Source organism: Xenopus tropicalis, chromosome 1 (assembly GCF_000004195.4).
Source record: "Xenopus tropicalis strain Nigerian chromosome 1, UCB_Xtro_10.0, whole genome shotgun sequence".
In the NCBI taxonomy this organism is placed as follows: Eukaryota; Metazoa; Chordata; class Amphibia; order Anura; family Pipidae; genus Xenopus; species Xenopus tropicalis.
The window spans coordinates 190,847,406-190,872,541 of record NC_030677.2 but is presented as its reverse complement, the minus strand read 5'-3'; the positions used below and the strand labels follow the sequence as shown (position 1 = coordinate 190,872,541).

The 25,136-nt window shown below is 40.0% G+C and overlaps 1 protein-coding gene across 1 annotated transcript; it reads left to right on the top strand.

Moving 5' to 3' along the window:
- The first annotated feature begins 9,801 nt into the window (after positions 1-9,801).
- On the top strand, positions 9,802-23,724 carry gpbp1 (GC-rich promoter binding protein 1). The gene is made up of 10 exons (NM_001044520.1): positions 9,802-9,954; positions 12,991-13,103; positions 14,826-14,949; positions 15,603-15,799; positions 17,243-17,300; positions 18,112-18,254; positions 20,268-20,402; positions 20,648-20,823; positions 22,151-22,253; positions 23,140-23,724. Exons 2-10 carry the CDS (start codon positions 13,041-13,043, stop codon positions 23,266-23,268), a joined length of 1,128 nt encoding a protein of 375 aa, NP_001037985.1. The 5' UTR covers positions 9,802-9,954; positions 12,991-13,040; the 3' UTR covers positions 23,269-23,724.
- The last annotated feature ends 1,412 nt before the right edge of the window (positions 23,725-25,136 follow it).

Genomic DNA, 25,136 nt, shown 5'->3' with positions numbered 1-25,136 from the left:
GAAGGAAGAAAGGGGCGGAGTTTACAAGCGAAGAGCAGAATGGGGGGAGGAGAGAGCGGAGCTACGCAGGCGCCTGAGCGATCTAGAAACCTGTACGTCTTGCTTAGCTACAGGTTCCGAATGAACGTAGCGTCCAATTAGTGTTAGTGATGAGGGGATGGGGCAGATTTTAAGGTAGGGGGTAAGGGTATTTGCTGGGGGGCTCCTTGCTCATAAAAGGCAGCCCTCTAGCAGTTAAAATGCAACTTGCTGGGGTAAAAATGCAGTGCCTCACAAGTCATGTATAAAGCGCTGTGCCTATGCTATGCTGTCAGTATGGCGCATTGAGAGCTGTAGGCAGTGTAAAGATTTGTGCTTTGTGTTATGGCTGGAAGTTTGGCTGCAAAGCTCTGTCCTGGTCTGATATTGTAACTTTGTCACAGTGCAAGTGGATCGCTACTGAGCTGCTGGAATAGTTATGAGAAATGGCAAGTAGGGTGATTGCAAGCCTTGCGTCTCAGTGAGTGGGGACTGCACTTTCATAGGCCGATCTGCACACAACCTGAACATGGTCACCCAAATGTTACCCCAAACCCATTCAACCAGGGAAAGCAGCAGGTCCCGCAGGTTTGGGCTCAGCCCACCCATCACTACTAGCCGGCACCACCAAGCATGCCTTATGCCTTGCAGCCAATCCCTAGCCAGTACAAACCACCCCCACCTCCCACTCCCCAATTACAGAGGGGTAAGGCAGGGGCCACAGGTCCGGTGAAGCCTGTTTGCAAACAGAAAGCTGCTGCCTTTTGACAGCCCAACTTTGTGGTTCCCTTTAGGGGAACTGTGGGCCTCACTGACTTTGCTCATTTCTGTATTATTTGGGATATATTTTAGAGAGATGATATCTGTAGGCAGTGTCTGGGTGGTTTACTGTAGCTTCCACTTCCTAATAGTTGAAGCAACAGCACCCAGACTGGGTCATTCAATACTGGGTTGTTTCTTTGTACCATTTCCTTGTGTATATAATTCTATTACTTTATCTTCTTAAGAATGCCCTTTATCCTTCATTTTCACAGCCTCTCTACACCTCCTTTTCATACTAAAAAGACTCTAGAAACCGTTTTCCCCCTGACAAGTGTTTTATGGTAATTCCCAAGCAAGTTAATGCTTTGGTGCCATATTTTGGGGTTCCTTAAAAACAACTTCCTTTACAGCGACCCTGGCACAATCATGAATTTGAATGCATGTTTTTACATATAAACTAATCTGCAACAGTAACATTGGAATTATTTATGTTTGAAATAAAGAATATTGTCCAGGATGAATTCCCAGCACCCCTCTTGTCTACTTAATACCCAGGCACTAGCAGAGGCAAACGTGTTGTCGCCATTGCTGAGCTAAGCTAAATATAGCAGTTAAAGTGATACTGACGTGAAAAAACTACTTTTTAATATATGAATCTACATAAAAAGTTCCATGTAGGTCATGTTGATAATTCTTCACTGATAGGGCTGCTTCTGTAAGTAATTGTTGCTTGAAGTTCCTAAACCTGACTGTTTTGCCAACCTGACTGTCCCTTCTCAGCCTGTCATATATAGTTTCCAATGCTAACGGTCTACTGCTGTACAAATATGGCAGCCCCCTCATAGAGGAACATGGGGGATGTCATAGGTAACGTAAAAGCATCGGACAAATACTTTTATGACAAAATTCTAAAAAGTATGCAAAGACAATGTTATGATAGATTTAAAAAAAGATCTAATTTCTAGGGGCTGATTTACTTACCCACGAACGGGTCGAATGGAGTCCGATTGCGTTTTTTTCGTAATGATCGGTACTTTGTGATTTTTTCGTATGTTTTGCAATTTTTCGGATTCTTTACGAACTTTTCGGATCGAATACGATGTTTGCGTAAAAACGCGAGTTTTCCTATCCATTACGAAAGTTGCGTAAAAAGTTGCGCATTTTGCGTAGCGTTAAAACTTACGCGAAAAGTTGCGCATTTTTCGTAGCGTTAAGTTTTAACGCTACGAAAAATGCGCAACTTTTCGCGTAAGTTTTAACGCTACGCAAAATGCGCAACTTTTTACGCAACTTTCGTAATGGATACGAAAAACTCGCGTTTTTACGCAAAAATCGTATTGGTAACGAAAAATTCGTACAGAATCCGAAAAAATCGCAAAACATACGAAAAAGTCGCAAAATGTTCGTTTTCAAGTCGGAACTTTTCCAATTCGGGTCGGATTCGTGGGTTAGTAAATCAGCCCCCTAGTGTCAGTACCTCTTTAAATCAGGTTATTCAGTAAGTAAGTGTCAGACAAGAAATAGTGGCTTAGCCCTTACAAGCAAGTTGAGATATAAGTAATCTAGATCTTATTCACACTACATATATGGTGTAATTGTGTTACTGATTGATTAATCCAATCTAAATCCCAGAGGTCCAATAAAAGTCAAAACTTAGATCTGTGAGCAGAGTAAAGGTGGCCATACACGCACCGATATTATCGTACGAAACCTCGTTTCGTACGATAATCGGTGCGTGTATGGCATGTCGGCGAGTCGACCGATATCGCAGGAAGCTGCCGATATCGGACGACTCGCCGATCGGACAAGTTTGAAAATTTTGATCGGGCGCCATAGAAGGCGCCTGACCAAAATTCTCCCTTCAGAGCTGAATCGGCAGAAGGAGGTAGAAATCCTATTGTTTCTACCTCGTTACCTGCCGATTCAGCCCTGAATGGTGTGTGGCGGATCTTACGATGTTTCGTGCGACCGATGGTCGTACGAAACATCGTCAGATCGCCACGTGTATGGCCACCTTTAGACTGGCCTGTCAGGCTACTGGGGAACATCGCAGTGGGCCCAGCCCCAGTGGGCCAATTATCCATCCAACCATTTCACTCCTTAGGTTGCAAATTGGTACCACACTAAGCTCAGTCTGCAGGTTATATGCTGCTGAGTGCTAAGGATGGCGCAGTACTGTGTCTACCTGCTCCCTGATCTGAGGCTCAGCCATATTTAGAAGGAACAGGAAAGAACCTGCCTTGACGTCCAGAACCTACTGGAGATTTCCATGCTTACCCATCCAGCTGTAAGGTATTATAGTCAGCAGGTAGAAGTGGCTGGTGCAAAACTTTGCATCGTGTTTCAAAGATGGATGCAGTCAACTGATTTTATACATGTGCACCGTACATTGTACAGGTGGAACCTGTTATCCAGAATGATCGGGGTCTTTCTGTAATAATTTAAACATTATATAAAACCAATAGGATTGTATGTATATCTTTTTTTATAAAGCACTATACACTGGCTGTACAGTGGAACAATTAATGAATACATCACAATATTAGATAAATACAAAAGTATGACAATAAATAAAAATAGATACAAGGTATGGTTGTGATAGGATTCACATCTATTAAAAGGATATAAGGATTATATCTTAGTTAGAATTAACTACAAGTTACTGTTTTATTTTTAAAACTTTGAATTATTTGTTTAAAATAATTCAAAGGCAGGTTATATATAGGCATTATGGTTGAACGTGATGGACGTACGTCTTTTTTCAAAATAACTTACTGTATTACTATGTTACTATGACAGTAAAAGATCAGTTGAGGTGTTTTTTATGATTGTAATATGTTCCATATAAATGCTTTGTTGCTACTGCTTTTATCAGTTTCAGTTACGTTGAGATTTCCTGACCAACCAAACTATTTCTCTGGCATACAGATACAGAGAGGGAAGCAGAACATTAGAAACCACTAATTAAGGGAGTGAGGAAAACTTTGATGAGTAGAAAGCCATGCTGTGATATTTTTATTTTAATTGGGAGTGGTATTAACCTAAAATTAAACTGGTGCAACAGGTTATGCTCTTTCTATTCTTTCCTTGATATTCCTCCTCCCTTAAATACTGTCCCTAAAATAGGGCCACATTATGAACCCAATTTAGGGTCAGTATTTAAAGGAATACAGTCATGAGAAAACTGTATTAATTTATTCTACTGTTCAGCACTGCGTACATAAGTAGCGCTTTATAAATAAAGATATACATACATACATACATACATGTGTTTTTTTTTAAATGCATCAGTTAATAGAGCTTCTCCAGCAGAATCCTGCATTGAAATCTGTTTTTCAAAAAACAGATTTTTTATATTTAATTTTGAAATTTCACATATAGCCATATTCTTCATTTCCCAGGGTGCCACAGCCATGTGACTTGTGCGCTGATAAACTTCAGTCACACTTTACTGCTGAGCTGCAAGTTGGAGTGATCGTACGATTTTCGGTGGGATAACGATAAAATCTGTGCATGTATTGTGTAATTGACGATATCCTTGGGAGACCTACAATGCATTTCCAGGAAGTCACTTTTGTACAATTGGTGTCTGCCAACTTTCATGTTTAGAACATTCTCCTATTTGCTTTATCCTACAATTTCAGTCTGAATGTTAGTTTTAGATCATTTAAACATACCAATAATATCTGAACATTAGTTGGAAGAAGACTAAAATCTAAATCCCTATGGCCACCATAAGAGAGGAAGAATACAGTGGTTAAATGAAAATTATTAAATAAAATATTGTTAAATATAGGATTGGTTATCTGTAAACCGAGTGTCGGACTGGCCAGATTACCAGATTACTCCCAGTGGGCCCTCCTGCTTCTGACCATTTGGCCTTGCTCATGGCCATTCCCTATTTCTGAATGGAAAATAAACAGGAGAAATAGATGAATAAATGCTAACATGTAAAGAAAAGAGACTAGAAGAATAAAGAGGTTGAGTGAGGAAAGGAATAAAAATAGTTTGGAGAGTGGGCCCATGGTCTAAGGTTTTCTGGTGGGCCCCTGGGGTCCCAGTCCAACACTGTGTAAACCCTTTATCCAGAAAGCCCTTAATTTCCAGAAGACCATCTCCCCCAGACTACATTTTAATCAAATAATTAAGATTTTTAAACATAATTTTTCTTTGTAGTAATAAAACAGTACATTGTACTTGATCCCAACTAAGATATAATTACCCCTTATTGGGGGCAGAACAGCCCTATTGGGTTTATTTCATGGTTAAATGATTCCCTTTTCTCTGTAATAATAAAACAGTACCTGTACTTGATCCCAACTAAGATATAATTACCCCTTATTGGGGGCAGAACAGCCCTATTGGGTTTATTTAATGGTTAAATGATTCCCTTTTCTCTGTAATAATAAAACAGTACCTGTACTTGATCCCAACTAAGATATAATTACCCCTTATTGGGGGCAGAACAGCCCTATTGGGTTTATTTAATGGTTAAATGATTCCCTTTTCTCTGTAATAATAAAACAGTTCCTGTACTTGATCCCAACTAAGATATAATTACCCCTTATTGGGGGCAGAACAGCCCTATTGGGTTTATTTCATGGTTAAATGATTCCCTTTTCTCTGTAATAATAAAACAGTACCTTGTACTTGATCCCAACTAAGATATAATTACCCCTTATTGGGGGCAGAACAGTCCTATTGGGTTTATTTAATGGTTAAATGATTCCCTTTTCTCTGTAATAATAAAACAGTACCTGTACTTGATCCCAACTAAGATATAATTACCCCTTATTGGGGGCAGAACAGCCCTATTGGGTTTATTTAATGGTTAAATGATTCCCTTTTCTCTGTAATAATAAAACAGTACATTGTACTTGATCCCAACTAAGATACATCTAATCCTTATTGGAAGCAAATCCAATTGGGTTTATTTAATGTTTAAATTATTTTTTATAGACTTAAAGTATAGAGAACCAAATTACACATTATACACTACAAAATACTCCCATTAGAGAACTGCTGTATCCAGCTGGTTTACATCCTGTCTGCGTGCAGGCGCATGCATGGGTGTCCTGCTCGCCGCAGTGCACTATGGGTGTGTGAAAACTTGTGTGTACGCTGCGCCGGTTTTGATGTAAGCCACACTGGTCCTGGTGCATGCCTGGAATACATGTGCAAAGGCTTTTTAAGGACACCAGGGGCAGCAGTTCCTTGCTAAGTGATCTTTCAGCCAAGCTGATTACTGAGCCTGTATTCTTCATGTGATTCTGGTTCTGGACCCTGCCTGTTTGACTGAGAGTCAAGCACATCCTGTCTGTTGCCAACCTTCTGCCCACTCTGACCCTGCCTCTGCCTCCTGGTTTTGCTTGTATAAATACGGCATGTTGTTGCTGACCAATTGCTTGTTCGGCTCCTTACTGCCTGCCTGACCTCTGCCTGTTTGACCATGATGTTGCCTGACATTTTGGCCTTCCTGCCTTTTATACTGCTTTACCTCTCTTTCCACTTTCAGGGGCTTAAGTAGTGAAAGCTGTAGGGAAGAGTCCCTTGCCTCCTGTGGCCTCTGCTTTGCATCCGCAATAACTCCTTATTTGGAAAATCGTAGGTCCTGAGCATTCTGGATAATAGGTCCCATACCACATTCCACTAACAGGCAATAAAGGCACATAATGAAAGTATAGGACATTCTATAACAGGGGTCCCCAACCTTTCTTACTCATGAGCCACAGTCAAATGTAAAAAGACTTGAAGAGCAACAAAAGCATAATAAAAATTCATGGAGTTCCCAAATAAGTGCTAAGATTGGTTGGGGATTACTGTTCTATAACATTCTAAAAGGTAATTGAAACTACTCTTTTAACCACTGCGTGTAAATCACAAGGTATATAGGATTTACAGTTAAAATCTAACTTGGGATCTGTATAGGAATTTTTGGGCAATATGCATTATGACAAATAAAGGGTTAAATGTTAAAACAAAAATGTCAATTCATAAATCCTACAGAAATATGTTCAAAAGTATCTGTTTATGTCTCTGTCCAACATTTCATTCTGAGACCAAGAGTATTAATATGAAGTTGGCTCCATTACTGCTTAAACTGCCTCTAATCTTCTAGGAAGGCTTTACACTAGATATTGGGACATTCTTGGTGGCATTTAGCAAGAGTATTTGGATACTGAAGTTTGGGCCTGGATTGCATTTGGCTGAATCCCACAGGGGTTCAGTTGGATTGAGATTAGTGTTCTGTGCAGGTTAACAAAGTTCTTCCACTTCCATCTCAGCAAATCCGTTCTTTACTTTGTTCATAGGAGCATTATTGTGCTGAAACAAGAAGGGCTATTATGCATTCAGGCAGATAGTGTAATTCTGGCATTTGCATTTGCCAAACCCAGACCTTCCTGGCAGACTTTCAGATGAGGAAATCCATTCTGGTTTACTGGTTTAATGGTGGAGACCATTGCAGTGGTGGAGACCTTCACACCAGTTCAGTCTATGGTTGGCGTTGCACATGGTAATGTTAAGTTTGTTTGATTCCAATCCCCCCTAGCTCTAGTGCTGACATTACTTTTGTAGTCAGCTTGGAACTCAGCAGTAAGGAGGTGTCATTTTAGATTGAGTGTATGGTCGTTTCCCTTTAACACAAGACTAAGTAGAATCCATTTGTTAACAGTGAGGCCCCAGCATGCTTGTGTACAACTTGTAGGTTTCTATGTTAGGGCTCTGGCACCTGGGGAGATTAGTTGCCTGCGCAGCGTGTACCATCCCACCGGCGACTTTCATTTTCGCGGGTGACTAATCTCCCCGTGTGCCAGAGCCCTTAGAGACTGGTTTAGTAGTGCCTGCCATTAATCAGTAGACTTGAATTTTGTAGATTATCACAAGGATTATCCATTGTCTGAGCCTGACCATTTAACCCACTAAACCACTAAACAGATGTCCACTTAATGGGAGCATATGGAAGCAGGATGGATAAGGCTTATTGCATTATATCAACCAGCCTGTAGTTAAAAGGGTTGTTCACCTTTAAATTAACATTTAGTATGATGTGGACATTAAAATTCCTGATTGTGTGTAAAAGTATGATTCTGGCAGTTCCATAACTGGCCAGGAGGGGTCATTTTTCTTTTGTAAAAAAGGTAGAAACTGATCTGTATCTGTATTATAGCTCAGTCTAGGAGTGTCAGGGTATTTAGTGAGCAGCCTGATACTCCTACAAGAAAAACAGAAGAATTAAAGTCCTTTGTGTACTGCCCTCAGAATAGGCACACAAATATACAGACCTAGAGACTACTGCAGCACACCTAGGTTCCACCTAGAGGTGCTGAATCTGTGTAACCTACTATCACATACAGTTTTCACTTTCTGAGTGGAAAGCTGGAAAGTCCCTTTGGACTCCTGGATTTAGAACAGCTCTAACCATATTATCTTTCTATTGGCCTGTATATGGGGCTATACTTATGGCCTGTCTGACTGAGACAGATGCCTATTGTGCACACTTGATAATCCCATCAGACTAGGACCGTGTGGGGTTGTTGGTGCTTCCTTTCCTGATGGTTCGGCATAGGCCCCTGTTGTGATTTAGTCATTGGCCTGGGTGCCAGACAGCGCCACCATCAGACTGGGTACAAGAAGTAAGGCAGTTAGGGGCTCTGTGACAGATGGCGGCCCTGAGTTAGAAAAGTGTAATTTACCAGCCCCCTAACTTGGCAGGGTTTGTGGATAGTGATGAGCGAATGTTGCAAAAGATTTGTGAAACGGCAAAAATGTTGGGAGTATGTGCGGCAGATCAGAGGCTCCCTACTTAACTTGCTGGCAGGGCCACCATTTAGGGAGCCCAGGTAGCCAGTAGGTCAGGTTGAGAAACGTATATAGGTACAGCTGGTACTGGTGATTTAAATCTAGCATTTTTACTTTAGAAAGAGACATCTTAAATACATTTCAAGTAGGGTTACCATATTTTCTAAAAAAAAATACCAGCCTTACTATATTTTTGTCTTTTTTTCCTAATTACATTGACATGAAGCATCATTCTACTGGCCAGGTGGCAACCATAATCTCAAGTGATGATACTGAAATATAAGAAGTGCCCAGTAGGGTTATTGCCAAGCACTGCTAGTCGCAGGTTAGCTTCTTACCATTTATTTTGGAAAAATGGCCGGTAAAATAATGGTCAGGTGGCAACTGTGTCTTTATTCCTGACAAAAAATAGTAGCCAAGTTACACTTTTACTTGCCAGGCGGTGGCACAAACCCCAGCAACGACATCACATTTGACAATGCCTTCATCATACCAAGACGCAAACCCCAAAACAAACTGTTGTCTGAGGAAATAAAATTCTAAATAAGAACGTACAGTGTTTTATTTGCAAATATAATTGCCATAGAAACGGTATCTGTGGCTTCTCAATCTTTATTCGAAGGCTATGTATTAATACATTGTTTCATTAAGCAGAATGATATATTTGGGTTTATATGGTCTTTACTGTTTCAGTATAAATTAACCTTAGCTTTGCTGACTGAAAACTCGTTACAAAAACAGGGAAACACTGCGAATAAACCGGCTAAAGATTGTGTAGGCCTCGTAGGCCCGCCCCCTCATAGCTGTCATACCTTCAGCTCGGAGAGATAATGGCCGCACATAGCAATGACCTCATACTTGGGGATGTCCCGGGAACCCCCAGGAACAGCGCTTGAGCGCGTCGTAGGTTTAACCCCTTCGGCACCGCCCAATGACGCCAGCTAGTTCCGCCTACTCTAGCGATTAAGCAGTTGCCCTAAGTTTTGTTTTTTTTTCTTTTTAAATTCCTATTTCGGAAGCGGTTACTACTTAATGGCTTGATTTTTCAAGTATTATACTTCTGTGCGAGTAAAACCTAGACAGGCGTAATTTAGACGTCTAAGTTTCGTGGTCCTGCAGTAGGATACTGCCGGCAGTGGCAATACTGTGAGGCAAGCCAAAGGATCGATATATAGCTGCCCGCCAAGGTGCCGGTTTTGCTGTTCTTGTATGGGGCTTGCGAAGCGTCTGGCTCGGTGAAACACTTCGGCTGCTTGTCCAGCCAAGAATGAGTTTGTCTGCGCTTGCTGTGTGCGCTGGAACTGCAGTCTCCTCTGCCGACACTTTCTCCTCATCTGTAAAAAGTCTCTAACAACCTCCATTTAGGAGCAAAGTGTGAGTAACACACGCCGGGCTAGCAGCTCTGCCTGCTCACTCCTCTCCAGGCACTGGGGCAATAAACTCAACTTTACACGGAGAGCAATAAGAACTTTAGCTGGAGGGATTTTGTCAGCCTGAGCCTCTCTTATTTAGAAGGGAGATGCAGCACATTTATAAGCAGAATTTGTTTCTATTTTCTATTAATAATATTATGATCAAAACAGGCACTCTGCTTTGCTGGTAGCTATTTAATGATATGATATAATAATATATCAGTTGTAGTTGGCAGTTATTATGTATATAGCATCGCTGCTTCTCACAGTGCCTTGCAGAGTAAGGGGATACAAACACCAGATATATCTGTATCTGTGTATAGGCAAACATTTAATGGAAATCAAGTCACAATTACAACTGGATATTGTTAGGAGTCTGTAGGGGGAGAGCCCTGCTCACAAGAGCTTACAATCTAATAGGGAGAGGAAGTGAGATGTACAGTGAGGGGAGCCAGTGGGGCGCTAGGGTTCCTGTTGGTTAGGGTAGTAATGGGGAGATGGGAAAACCAGGAATCGGCGTGTAGGGGGTTCCGTGGGTGATCACGTTGCTGAGGGTTTAGGTTATGGGCTTGAATGAAAGGTATTATGTGACTGTTTGAAAGCATGGAGGCTCTGAGAGGGGAGGCTCTGAGAGTGTCTAATGGGATGGGCCACATAGTTCCAGAAAATCAGTGCAGCGTGTGGAAAGTTTTAGCAGTTAAAGTATTGCAAAAAAGGGGAATCTGTGCTCAACACTAGATTTTAAACCATTAGGCGGGGATACAATGAGGCTGTGACCACAAAAACGAGAGCCCCTCTGCACTCACCCATTATAAATATATATAGGACATTAAGACATTTTGTGCATTAAGATACCAAGCAATGCCCTCCCCTTTAACTAAAACAGGGATTGTTTGTCCGTATATTGCATTATATTCAATCGGGCCAACTACTTCACAAGTATATTCAATCTGGCCAACTTTCCCTTTTTGCTATAGTTTATACAGGAGCAGTGCCCCATGTTGTAGCTCCTACACTTCCCAGCTACAGTCAGGTGATTCCAATGGGCCAATAAAAAGGGCAACCATTTGGGGCTTTTAACCTTGAAAGCAAGCAAGTTGCAGGTAAAACTCAGTCCCTGTGTAAAATGTATAATGTAGCTATAGAATTCTTATGAATTAGATAAAAGTGAGTGTAGGACTGGCCAGACCGGGGGTGACGTAGTTGGCCAGCTTGAATATATTGCAATATATGGACAAACAATCCCTGTTTTGTCTAAAAGGAAAGACATTTCTTGGTAGCTTAATGCACAGAATGGCTTAATGTCCTATATATATATATATATATATATATTGATAATGGGTAAGTGCAGAGGGGGGCTACTTAAATATGGAGGTAATGTATGACAGTGGATCATTGTGGAGGGCTTTGTGCAAGTATCTTAAAGTGCATCCTGTATATAATAGGTAACATATACAAGGGCTGGCAGGGAGGGGTGGCACTTGAGCAGGAGGAGAGTGTATGAGCCTGGCAGCCATATTTGTGATATTTATTGATATATATTGTTTAGATGGGGCAGTCAGCAGAGCAGTCAGTTACAATATTCTATATTGGATATGATGGCATGGATGGAAATTTTGGCTGAATTGTTTCCTTTCAATCTGTGAGCATATATATATATATATATATATATATATATATATATATATATATATATACCGACATAGCACTCTCTTTGTTAAATGCAAATCTCGGATGTATTAAAGTCCGTTATTGTCCCATCAAACAACATTTCGAAGTGCTCTGACTCCTTTCTCAAGCCCACAGGCACAATGCACCCAATCTCTCATGTAACCATACAGGCTTCCAAAAGTTCAATACAGGAATTGACCTATCTGTGTTCCCTCTTATTGTTCCTTACTCAGCTAAGATAAGGGAAACATAGGTAGGTAACTGAGATTAAAGGGGTTGTTCACCTTGGAGTTAACTTTTATTATGATGTAGAGACCACCATTCTGAGACAAATTGCAACGGGTTTTTATTTTTTGTCGTTCTTTACTTATCCCACTTTTTGTTTAGCAACTCTCCCTCCAGTTTGAAATTTCAGCAGCTATCCGGTTGCTAGGGGCCAAATTACCCAGGAGTGGTGATAATGAGAGAATGAAATATGAATAGGAGAGAACCGGAAAACAAAAAGAAGTAACAATAACAATAAAATTGTAGCCTCACAGAGCAACAGTTTTTGGCTGCTGGGGTCAGTGACCCCCATTTGAAAGCTCGAAAAAGGCAGAAGAGGAAGGCAAATAATTTAAAGACTATAAACAATTATAAAAAATAAATAATGAAGACCAAATCGAAAGTTGCTTAGAATTGGCTATTATATAACATACTAAAAGTTAACCCCTATAAGTAACCCTATCAGAGATAGTGTTGTCATGTACTATGGGTAACTTCCTGTATAGTAGGGTTGTGTTCATTGTGCCTGTGTGACAAAGTAGTCAGAGTCCTCTGAAATGTTGCTTGATGGGACACGATTCCACAGATCGAAAGGCAGCAATGATCCAGGGACCACTTCCCCACCCCCCTTAGGCTCACAGTGTAATGCAACCCTCTTTCCATTGTAGAGTAATGGATTCTGGCAATTTTTCTGAGGCTTTTTATTCCCTTAAATCAGGGATCCACAACCTTTTATACCTGTGGGCCACATTTAAATGGAAAAAGTGTTGGGGAGCAACACAAGCCAATAAGGGCGTGCCAATAAGAGCTATAATTGGCTACTTAATTGCCCCTATGTGGACTGGCAGCCTATAGAAGGCTTTGTTTGGCTGAACACTGGGTTTTTATGCAATCAACACTTGCCCCCAGGCCAGAAAAAAAAAATGGGCACCTGCTTTGAGGCCATCCAACATGTTGCTCACCGGGGAGTTCACTGCCTTACACCCAAGGCATCCTATGGTTTCAGCTGCACATAACTCAGAGGGAGCATTGCTTCTTAAAACTTTGTTTCTCTTTTATACAGGAAGCTGCGATGGAGTGTTGAACTTTTGTTTCCCAAGTGACTTCCATTAAATGGCGCAGCATGACTTTGCTCCAGCCTGGCTCAACTTTCCTACACCTCCATCCTCCACTAAGGTAAAGCACCTTTTTACATGTAACCCAAATGTAATATTCTTTCAACAGATCACCTGGATTGGGTGCCTTAAGGTGGCACTAAAACATTATTTTGCCCAGTCCTGCGCTTAAGGGCAAATGCCCATACCTGGTGCACTCTTACCTTCCAGTTTGTGCCTGTATGTTACCCAACCACTCAGATTGTAAGCTCTATGGGGCAGGGACCTCCTTCCTACTGTGTCTCATACCACATAGCACAGGCAGATCCCTTTGCATTTTTCGGCAATAAAGCCAGATCGCAGCAGAAATATTATTGTAATAATATGAAAAGTCATTTTCAGGAGATTTTTAGCCTACGGCAGCACATATTTGCCTGCAGCCGACAAGTCTTATCGTGTGCCATGGCCCTTATGGAAGACATGAGAATCCACAGATAACTTTTGTCTTTCTTGAGCCGAGCAACAAGATGTTCTCCAGACTGTATCGCAGTCCACAGCATTGGCCAGCAGGTGGCGCTGTTATACAATTAACTAAAAAACTAATTACTAAACTAACTAATGAAATGATATTAGCAGTTTACGTTTTTATGATATCTTAGAATATTCTAAGCAAATTCATGTAAATGAATATATTTTTACATCTATGTGTTTTACAGGCTCACATGGCCTTTAATGTAATGTATCCTTTAAATATTCGGATAAATGCAGAAAGGATGTCTGTGCATCACAGCACTGATTTTTTTTTTTTTATCAAAATCCACAAGTAAACATGAATTTTCATACAGTAAGAGTGTTTTAATTCCTGTAGGTTTCAATGGACTATACCAAGCAAATTACAGTTCTATTCAGCTATTACAGCTATTCTAAAATGCCAGGCCTATGATCTTATGTGATCCTGATGTTAGGGTTCTGAGGCCTTCATGTTCCTTCCCGCCTTCTCTCATAGAAGTCTCTTCTCTCCCACTTCCTCTCCATACTAATGCAAATTAGGCTTCACGTTATACCAGGCATCCTCAAACTACGGCCCTCCAAGGTAATTAACGTGGTCCCCACTATGATCTGACGCAGCGGGGGAGCAGGTGAAAGCAGTGGTGAGCAGGCCATAGTACATGGGGGACATGGGGGGGAAGACTTTAGTTCGGCCCCCCAACAGTCTAAGGGACCATGAACTGGCCCCCTGCTTAAAGAAGTTTGAGGACCCCTGCTTTATACAATTTTAGCATAGATCATATTTCACTTGAATCCACCCATTTGCCAGTAATAGGTATAATATTCTTATGAAGTACCATAACTTTATATGCAGTAGGCATTACTGCACTCACAGAGATCTTAAAGAACTGTCATGTAGTGAAGTCTAACAGTAGCCTACAGGGATGCGCACCCTTGTCTATTTCTGTTACAGGAGGCAAACGCCTATGATGGGCAAATGTACTGAACTAAAAGGTCCAATGTTTTATATAAAATGACATATAAAACATAATATTAAACTGGACATATATAATGTTCATATATAAATCCATAAAAAAAGTTTATTCCAAACTCTGTCCTGCAACAATACCAAAATCATCAGTTTTCCCCAAATGCCACCCATCACTCCACATTCATCCATTGTTATATTAAAACCTTAACCTTTCTGTTATACTGTTAATCATGGCCAATGGTATATAAAGTTAAGCAGCGCTGTATGATTTCTAACAGAGTTTTGTAGAAAGGGAACATATGTAGCCTGTTCTTTCTCCTGCAGCCATTTCTGTACAGCGATAAGCATTCTGAAGGTTTAGGACGGTCAGACTGTGCTTTCAATGTAAACAGACAACGTCATTCTTCTTCAGACGCCTTTGACTCTGCCATTGGTCGCCCTCATGGTGGTAATGTCATTATTTCTTTGATTTGATGTATTGAGACATGTGGAGACCCATTTATCAAAATTCCAATTTGTGTAATTGTAGAGGTGCTAAACTCGCTTTTTAAAAAGTCACGAATGTCTGCTCATTCATTAAAAACTGCGACAAAAATAAACGCAGATTCAGAATGCATAAAAAAAGCAGAAGCTTCAAATTGTGAATTTGACTTAAATAGCCTGAATAGCTCCCGAAAAAGTCAAACACCTTGAAGTAAAAGGATCACAAAAATATAGCCTTGGACAGCTCCCATTAACTTCTACATGACCTCGACGGCTTATAGATGGCATTTCTTTACTTGCGGTTTTGATGCATAATAAATGGCGAAAAGTTAGTGTTTTTTAAGAAGATATTGCAAAAAACACAAATCGCAGAAAAAAAACATGAACATTATTAAATGGGCACCTACTTATAATATTTAAGAATAAGTTTTCCATATATACATTGTTTTTCTCATTTTGTTTACCCCTTGTTTAACTATTTGCAGAATCTTCCTTGCATGTTATCCCTACTATTTTCATCTTTACCTTAATGTCCTTTCTTTCCTACATTTCGCAGTAAATGCTATTGGGCAATCAGTCCTCTCTAATAATAACTGTTTGGTTTTTGTATGAACAAAGGGAACCTTGCAAAAAGAGAAAAAATTGCCTGGCGCCCCCAGAGCAGGGCCGGAGCTGAACCGACATGGCAGCGTGATACCAGCCCCCATCCTTATAGTATGAAGAGCCAGTTGCACAGTGAGAACAACACTTCTGAAATAGACCTGCCCAGGAAAGTGGATCGAGAAGAACGCAAGATGTTTGAAGTTGAAGACTTTGTAAGTCTTGAAAAGCTTTGTGAAATGTATATAAATTGTAATTTCTCAGGGACCTTATCCTGGTCCTGGACCGTCTCTTTATGGTCTCTGGGGTATAGTGGAAACACACAGTGATGGATTTTGTCCAAACAAAAGAGCCTATTGTTCATACAACATTCGTTCCTCTCCTCAAAAACAAGTGGCAGTGTGTGCCAGTTTCCATATAGCCTGCTCAATTTCTACCTAAAACTGAACCATAGAGTGGGCTCTGCTAACAAAGGTTATAAGGAAACATAGTGGTGGCCAACTTGAAGCCCTGCTGATGTGGTAGTCACAGATAATGTAACGGTAATATAGAGAAAATGAATGTAAACTAAAGAGCAGCCTGGAAAGGAGTAGTTGGTGCCCAGATATAGTATATTATCACCTGAACACCTAGGGGCATAATTATCATAGTGTGTAAGCCAACATAACCAGTGGTGTTGCCCATAGCAACCAATCAGCAGTTAGATTTGAATGGTCTCCTACAAGTTAGAAAACAAAAGCAAAGATATGATTGGTTGCTAAGGGCATCGCCACGGTGATGTTGCCTTACACACTATAATAAATATGCCCCTTAATATTACATTCTGTCTAACAACTGTGTAACTGTGTTAAATGGCCCCTGCACCTGCTTTTTGGTAATCACAGCAGAATTGCCTTCAGCCATCTTGTGCAGTTATTTTCAGTCCCCACAATTAAAAAGCAGCCATGTGCCCAAATTTTCTCGGGTGTATCATGGTAAACCCTTTGCAGTGACTGCTCAGATGGGTGCATGTCAACAGGGATCCTTATTGGGAGGCAATGTAGACAGCATTTTCTGAAAAACATACTAATTTGCACCCAAACACAACTTAAGCTTTTTGAAATGTAGACATAATTTCAGGCAACTTTGCAATATACATGAAAAATATGCAGCCTTTTCATGATTTTGAATGTAATAATATGGTTTGGACAGTTCCCTAAGCCCCGCCCCCCGTTCTCCTGCTGACCTGGCTGACTCAAAAAACTCTAACTCTAAAACAAAAAAAATGTAAAAGTAGTCGACTGTCCTCATTCTGCCTTTAGCTTGCCTTCTTCAAACCCCACAAGGATGTTAACAAGAAAAGCAAAATCACAGTGCAATGCATTGTGGTTTATATTTCTGCATGCTGTCTGTAAGTTGTGTAGAAGTTGTAACAATTTGTAACATCAATGTTTTAGTCCCTCCTCCCCTGTCAGGATTTCAAATGATGCAGAAAGAGAAGAGATGTTTTGGAAGAACAGAGTGCAGTGATAGGTATATTAGAGGTTTCTCTGTTCGGTGGGGCTCGGAAGCCAGAGTTCCCCTTTAATTAGCTTTTTGTAAATCTATTTATGAGGGATTTCTTTATGTTTAGAGATACCAAGGTAAACTGAGCCTGACTCTCTTTGTAATCATTTTAGTCTTCCCTATATCCTGAACACGAGAGAGGAAAGAATTCATTTGCTGCGGGACTATGGGGTAAGTCTTTCTCTACCATGAATTCCCCTTATATTATTGCTTCTTAGCCACTTCTGACACAATTGCTAGAGGCAATAGGTTTTGTTAGATTACTTTCAATTATATGCTGTTGTTTGCCTGTTGTTTTAATCACATATAACAGGGCAACCAGGGAACTGAAAGCAAATCCATGTTTTTTTCCTTGAAATATATAATTGCATTCCCAGTGCACAGAAGTCTTTGCTACTGTGGGCAAAAAACGTGCAAATTGTCGGTGGGGAAATAAACATGGTGGGAAGTTGGCTGAAAGCTTTGGGCTACTTCAGAAGGCCAAAGTGCTGTGTATGTTTCCTCACCAGAGATTCGCATATTAGCCAGTGGGAGATAAACAAGGGACTTTATGTTGCCCACTGTAAAAAAGATTTATCGCAGGCAACAATACATTCTGTGTGCCATTACCCTTAATGTAAGAAACTAGGTTGCTGAATATTATTATAAAGTTCAGTACTGTACAATAAATTAGTGCACACATTTAACATACAGAGCAACCAGTAACTGAGCCTTTATTCTAAATATCTCACAGTTACATGTTGTGTAATGTATGCTGACTGTAGTGAGCTCTTTTGACGTTTAGAGAAATGACACACAGGCTTTAACAAAACAATGTACCTCCATGCCATTACACTTGTGCCAGGTATATAATTCAAATCACATAAACAAACAAAAAACACCACATGTGTATCATTGTCTTAAAACTGACTTGTAGAGGGAGTAAAGGGAAAGTTCGTTTTTTTTTTTTTGTTTGTTTTTTTTATATCTTCAATTTTCACAGAGTATCCAGTGAGTGATAGATCCAGATCCTCTCAAATGCTGGGAATTAAGAAGGGTGTGAAGGACGATTTCTCTCTATCTGGTTACTCTATAGCAGCTGGTAACCAAAGCCTACCAGGGAAGCACTGGGCAGGGATCAAAAAGGTAAGGTTTTTTCAAATTCTACTGGTGTATATTTTTCATTAATAAACATATTTTTAGTAATAATTTAATAGAATGTAATAATAATGTATTTGTAGCATTAATTTACATAATTGGCAATGTAGCATTTTCCTCTCACTTCTAAATAAAATAATAACATTTACAGCGCTTTGAGCTGATGCAAACCCTGATTTCAGGCAGGGTAGTGTCTTCTGCCGTAAGTAAAGCCTGCCCTTTTTATATGTTGTCCATTTTGACCTGCCCTTTGCTGATACAAAATGGCCCACAACTGTGGACCTGGTCTGGTCTCGCTCATTACTTATTTGCAGTCGTAGCTTAGTAGCCAATTGTTATGGCAGGTAAGTGTATTAGATCTTATTGATTCTCTGGCTATTTCTGAAGCCCCTACATTTTTTGGCTTGGCCCACAGAACAACTTTCAGAGTTTTTTCTTTATATTATTGAGACATAGATTCTGAATATATATTTGGTGGGACTGTCTGTAGAACTTTTTTCCAAAATGGAAATATGACTTCTTGGCAAGAAAATCTAGGAGTTTCAGAAGCCTTTAATTCCTGCTACTAACGGAGATTGCTGTGCAAATGCTGAAGATTTGTAGCTAGAAACTAGAGTCCCTAAAATGTGATGTCTAATAAGATTCATATACAGCTGTGTGTCTGTGTTGGAGTTTTGACTAAAACACTAAAACAGATGCTGGTTTCATTTGTCGAGTCCAGTGTAATGTGATTGAGATGGTTCATATTTGGTTCTACTAAACAACAAGATTTTGACTGAATCCAAATCATAATCTGCATTCAGGGCAGACCTAATAACTGGCTGGTACAGCCCCTATCATTGGGCTTCTGCTTTGGAGATGAAACTGCACAGCTTGGTATGCTGCCATGTTTAGTCCTGTAGTTCTGCTTTTTAGGGCCTACTAAGCTAGGCTATAGGTTTATGTGCATCTGTGTTTGTTGTAATGACTTGTGGGTAATTGGAGCCATTTTTCTGGCACACTCTGAGATCACAGTACCGTCTATATGGCCACAAAATAATGTTGGTAGCACATAAAAGCCTTTCCAAGAAAAAAACATGAATTACCCAAAAATGTATAGCACAAGTGCATGATGGTGTCAGACTGCTAGAATAAGCTATGCCAGAATTCTTTGGAAGCTCTGTGTTCAGTGTGTTTTTACCTTTCCTTCATTTTATACAAATGGTGTACACAAATATATTTTTATATAGAGGATACTTTAATCCAGTGGCTCTCAAACTGGATACATCAGAAGCCAAGCTTGAAGACAAGTGATAGTAAAAATTGGGTGAACACTGCTCTAGATGTTGATGAAACTGTGTCTGAAACAGCAGTGAGCCAAAGGGGAGGGGGTCCTGACCAAATGTTGAAAGTGAGAGTGGGGGCTTTAACAGAGAATCATTGCTGTCTTATCAGTTACTCTTCCACCTAATGAGCCCTGAAAGTATTTAAAGGGGTGGTTCACCTTAACATTAACTTTTAGTATGTTTATAGAATGTTCTATCCCTTGAAACTTTGCAATTGGTTTACATTATTTTGTAGTTTATGAATGATGTGCCTTCCTATTTTACCTCTTTCCAGCTTTCATATTGGGGTCATTGCTCTGTGAGCTTCCAATTCTATTATGTTTTTATTTATTTATCTTTATTTCTTATCGTTCTGTTCAGCCCCTCTCCTATTCCTATTCCAGTTTTTTACTGAAGCCACTGTCTGGTTGCTAAGGTACACAAGACCATAGCTGGTGGAGAGCTAAATATCTGAAAAACCACAAAAAATAAAAAAATGAAAACCTGTTTCAAATTGTGTCAGAATATTAATGCCCATGTCCTATGAAAAGTTAATTTAAAGGTGAACAACCCCTTTAACAAAGCAAACGGGGGTGAAAGCTAAACATTAGCCATAAATAAGGGGGTTCCAGTGAAGATATTGCTACTTTCTGTCTACATTGGCACAGATTCATACATTTCTCATTGTTTTCTACAGGAAGAGTGTAAATCTCTAACAAAAGAAAGCAGCATCGGAAGCAGTTTTTATCAAGACTGTCCTCATGAAAAGTATAGACCAAATACATCTCTACACGCAGAGCTGCTGGCAGTGACTCCATGCTCACTGGAAGGGGTATCAGAACTTTTTCAATGTAAATCATGATTAGAAGGAGCCTAATGTAGTATGTGTTTTTATATACCAGATCTGTAACCTGTATCCCTATATGTTCCAATGGGACTCTGCACGTGCTCAGTGGGCTCTGGGCTGCTAACATAAGCTTACTTTATATCATCTGAATTATTGAAACAGTTTGTAGTTTTATTCCCAGATATATCAGCAATATAATCTCTCCTGTTTCATATTAACTTTGCTCTCAGGAGGAAGATACCAACTTGAACAACCGAAATGGCTCTTGTCCTGAAAGGGACATAAACCTTAATTTCGACGAGAATAAGATCTCCGAGGATAATGGGAACACCCTGATGTCAGGACAGATCTCTTCTGCTTACCCACCAGATGGTGTTCTTTCTAGCTCACTTGAAGCAGAGTTTAGGTACGTGTGCCAAAGTGGATTTCCCTAATCTTGTATTTCCTTAACTGTTTTATCATATTCTCCCTCCGCCTCTAATAACATTTTAAACATACTGGAACCTACCAGTTAATGCAATCACAATCGAGTTTACAGTAAAGGTCCCCATACACGGGCCGATAGTAGCTGCCGATATCGGTCCCTTGGACTGATTCGGCAGCTAATTGGCCCGTGTATGGGCACTCCCGACGGGCCTGCCCGACCGATATCTGGCCAGATCTCAATCGGCCAGGTTAGAAAATCGATCAAATTACTCTGGATTCTCCCGATATCGCCCACCCGTAGGTGGGGATATCGGGAGGAGACCGCTCACTTGGCAACATCGCCAAGCGAGTGGATCTGCCAGTGTTTGGGCACCTTAATACTCTTCTCCTTATTGCTGTGGGTATAAAAGGGTAAGAAAAGAATGTTTCCTTCACTTCACCCCCAGTAAATGGAGAAAACTAGGTTGGTTCCACAATGAATAGTTACATTATTATCCCATTAGATTTGCTTGTGATGCCCTGGGTTTGAATAAACAGTATGGTCCAAGTGGGAAATAAATAAAGAAGTAAAAAGAGGAGCAGTTCTGCTGCTTTAAAGGTATGGTTTACCTTTAAATTAACTTTTAGTAATGAATGGCCAGTTCTTAGCAACTTTTCAGTTGATCTCAAGTTTTTATTTTTTTATCATTTTTGAGCTGCTTTATTTTTCTGACTCTTCTCAGGTTTCAAAAGGGGTTTACTGACCCCGGCAGCCAAAAACCTATTGCTCTTTGAGGCTCCAATTCAATTGTTATTGTTACTTTTTTATTACTTATTTTTCTGTTTAGACCCCCTCCTACTCATATTCCAGTTTCTCATTTAGCTACTTCCTGGTTGCAAGGGTAATTGGGACCCCAGGTAGGCGCTAAAATTCCAAACTGAAGAGTTGCTGAATATAAAGTGAAATCATCCAAAAACCACAACAAAATGAAAATCAATTGCAGATTGTCCCAGAATAGCACTCTCTACAATATACTATAAGTAGTTAATTTAAAGGTAACGGACCCCTGATTTCATATTTGGGACTTTTAAACTCTCAGAACATTTATATTCTGATGAAACAATGTTTTCTCTCAGTTCACTGACAAACTGGGGGTTATGAGGTAAGGGGAAAAGGGAATGTGTCAGACGATTTCCCCCCCTTTGGGTTTATTTCTTGTGCCCTGCGAGGGTCGATGAGGCCTATCCAATGTTTGTTATTCCCTGAAGTATCCTGGCTCTGCTTTGGTGCCCTCTGTAAAACTTTGTGCTTTGTGTTTTTGCTAAAGGCTGTTGAGAGAAATGGGTTGGCAAGAGGACAGTGAGAATGATGAGACCTGTGCGCCACTAACAGAAGATGAAATGAAGGAATTCCAGGCTATCAGTGAGCAGGTAATGAATGAACATTTCCCAAAGATAAGGGACAGGAAGCAGCTGATGCAGGTGAGGGCAAGTTGCCAGAGCAGCAATATGGAACCTTGTCCTAGCTATTGAGTAACTAAACTGTCTCCTTGTGCAAGTGGGACAGTCAGTATGCAGCCTTTTGAACAGCAGCTCCTAGGGCGATCTGGGTATGCTACAGGCTGTTATTCACATCAGCTATAGAATAACTGGAGCTAGTGGAGCCTTTCACCTGTCACTAAATTACTGTTGTCCTCTGTCTGAGAAACTGACTAAATACTTGAGTACATTTCTTGGGCAATATTTTAAAATTAAAAAACTAATGGGACATCTGTAAAAGATCAGTCTCCAGTTTGTGCAGTATCTGTTGTCCCTTAACAACTGTGGAATTGAAGCTGTAAAACTGCAGGCCTTAATGTATGTTTTGCATACTGGTACTAAACTGTTGTGTAAGTTCACTGTGGCTCATAATGCAGACTAAACATGAAGGAGTGCCTGCTAATAGCATGTATGTGTAGCCAAAGGCTTGTAGGGGACAGACAGAACAGCAAAAGCTTATATTGCTGAAGCAGGAAGCATCTTTTGTTGCTTCCTTGCTCAGGTCTATTGCTCAATGAGACTGGAGGAGTATTTTGAGTTGAGCAGGGAAGCATCAGAAAACTTGCTATTCTGAATGTTACACACAATAGGGGGTTGCTCATGTGAAAACTGCTAATATGAAATCTAAAAATAATAACTCTAAATGGTAACACTGCTTACAGGAAGATTCACTGGATAACAGATTTCCAGATAACAGATCCCATACCTGTATAAATAAGCCCATGTAAGTTGCTTGTTTTGAATTGTGCATAACAAGTACAATGACCTTCTTTTTCAGCTGCAAAAAAATGGCTTACGGAAACACGTATTCCTGAGAAATGCGCTTGCTCTCGATCTGTTCCACGATTCGGTGCAGAAAGAAGACTCCGAGACCAGCAGCAGCAGTGACACCTCTGATGATGAGTGAATTACTTGTAATTGTAGTGCAAAACATCTCACAGCATTTTCTACCCTTGGGAAACGGTCACTGGGAGTCGCTAAACATTCCCACGAGCAGAAATGCCATACTGCCCTCTGAACTTGCCCGGCCGGGCACACACTCTCTGAGGAGCAGTCGGGCTGCCAGGTGAAAGGAGCTTTCGTTCTGTATAGCACAGTTTCTGTTTCAAACAAAATGGCACTTTAATTTTGTTCTTTTCTCTCGTTTTATTTTCCAGCAAGCGCTGTAGCGTGTGTATTAGGCATCGTTTTTTGTCTTTTGCTTTGTGTGTTTGGAAGCGTCACTGATTTAAAAGTTACACATTGTTTTGCTGTTTTCACATAGATTTTCACAGTTAAGGTTTGACTTGTGTTGCAGAAAGAAGCCAGGTTTGTGGATATGGACAATGACTTGATTCAAAATAAACATATTTTGATATTTAAATACACCAAGTGATTTTTATAAATAACGCTTAGTGCTGCTTCCTTGCAGCTTGGCCCTTTTACCTTCTGTATCAGTGAGTGTTTAAATGTCATTTGTATGTGTGATTTATACTCCTTGCACATAAGTATTCATTATAATGAAACTCGTACATCAGTTACAGCTTGTTTTACATTATGGGGAAGATTTATCAAAATGTTAGATTTTAGAGCTTAATGCATAACTCACGGTACTCGCCCACATTTTATTCAATCCTTTGGGCTATTTAGATTTGTACTTATCAGTGGGTGAAACTTAGAATTTGCTATTTTATAAATATGCTTCTAAAAATCCCACAGGAATGAATAGAATGTGGGTGAGTTTTTATGTATAAAGTTCTAAACTCACATTTTGATAAATTTGCCCCTATGGCTCCAACCCCTTCAACTCCATTAGGATCACTTCGGTATTCCAGAGTCACACGGTTTCCACCTGCAGGCAACTTCACATGACTTCAAATGAAATGTTGCAGAGGGCTTTCCAGCTCCTATTGTTGCCGGTGGAAAGCCAATTCGGAGCAGTTAGTTGCCCACGATTGCAGAGATCTATTGCGGGCAACTGAACTGCTCCACGGGTTCTCTTACCCTTAGGAGACAGTAGAGGTTTTAACACCCATGTATTATGGGATACAGGACAAAAAGGAAAACATTTGTATTTTTATTTCAATATCAATTTTGCAGTCATATGATTTTAATCACTTAGAATGACAAAATTATCAGTACAAGTCTGCTCATATTAGGTTTAGCCTGCAGGACAGCTCTCCAATCTAAACAAGTATATGTCCCTAGTGCAAAACAATCAAAATAAGAATTTGCCTCACATCTGAGTTGCAGTAATGTCTGAGTATTTCCTTCATCCTCCAGCATTTAGTGTGTTAGTTCTGCAATTGCATAGTTCATAAAATATCTGATAAACTGAAAATACATGACAAAACAATTGCACTGACAAAGCAGTAGGGGGCACCAGAACACCTAATAAACCTACATAGTAATGAACCAGCCAAGCAGAATCAGGGCTTCTATTGGAATGCATGCTGAAATACCCACATTGCAAAAAAAAAATAAAAAAATAAAATAACCATGCAAAATAAAAGAAAATTAGTTTTTCTGAGTGTTTGAGAGGTGCTCTCACTTAACAGGTTCAAATGATTAGTAAGGGTGCTGTTTAAAGGAATATTGTCATTGGAAACGTGTTTTTTTTTTTTTTTTTTTTTTTTTTTTTTTTTTTTCAAAACACATCAGTTAATAGAGTTTCTCCAGAAGAATCCTGCATTGATATCCATTTAAAAAAAAAAAAAAAATAGACCAGGCCAAAGCCAGTGTTAGAAGCAAATACTGCATTTAACTCTTGTTTGACCAGACAATTGTTTTATCAAC

Coding starts and splice junctions, on each gene's coding strand:
- gpbp1 (NM_001044520.1), top strand. CDS start 13,041: ATGGCGCAGCATGACTTTGCTCCAGCCTGGCTCAACTTTCCTACACCT. Junction 15,800..17,242: donor TGTTTGAAGTTGAAGACTTT/GTAAGTCTTGAA, acceptor TAATCATTTTAG/TCTTCCCTATATCCTGAACA. Junction 20,403..20,647: donor CTCCATGCTCACTGGAAGGG/GTATCAGAACTT, acceptor CTTTGCTCTCAG/GAGGAAGATACCAACTTGAA.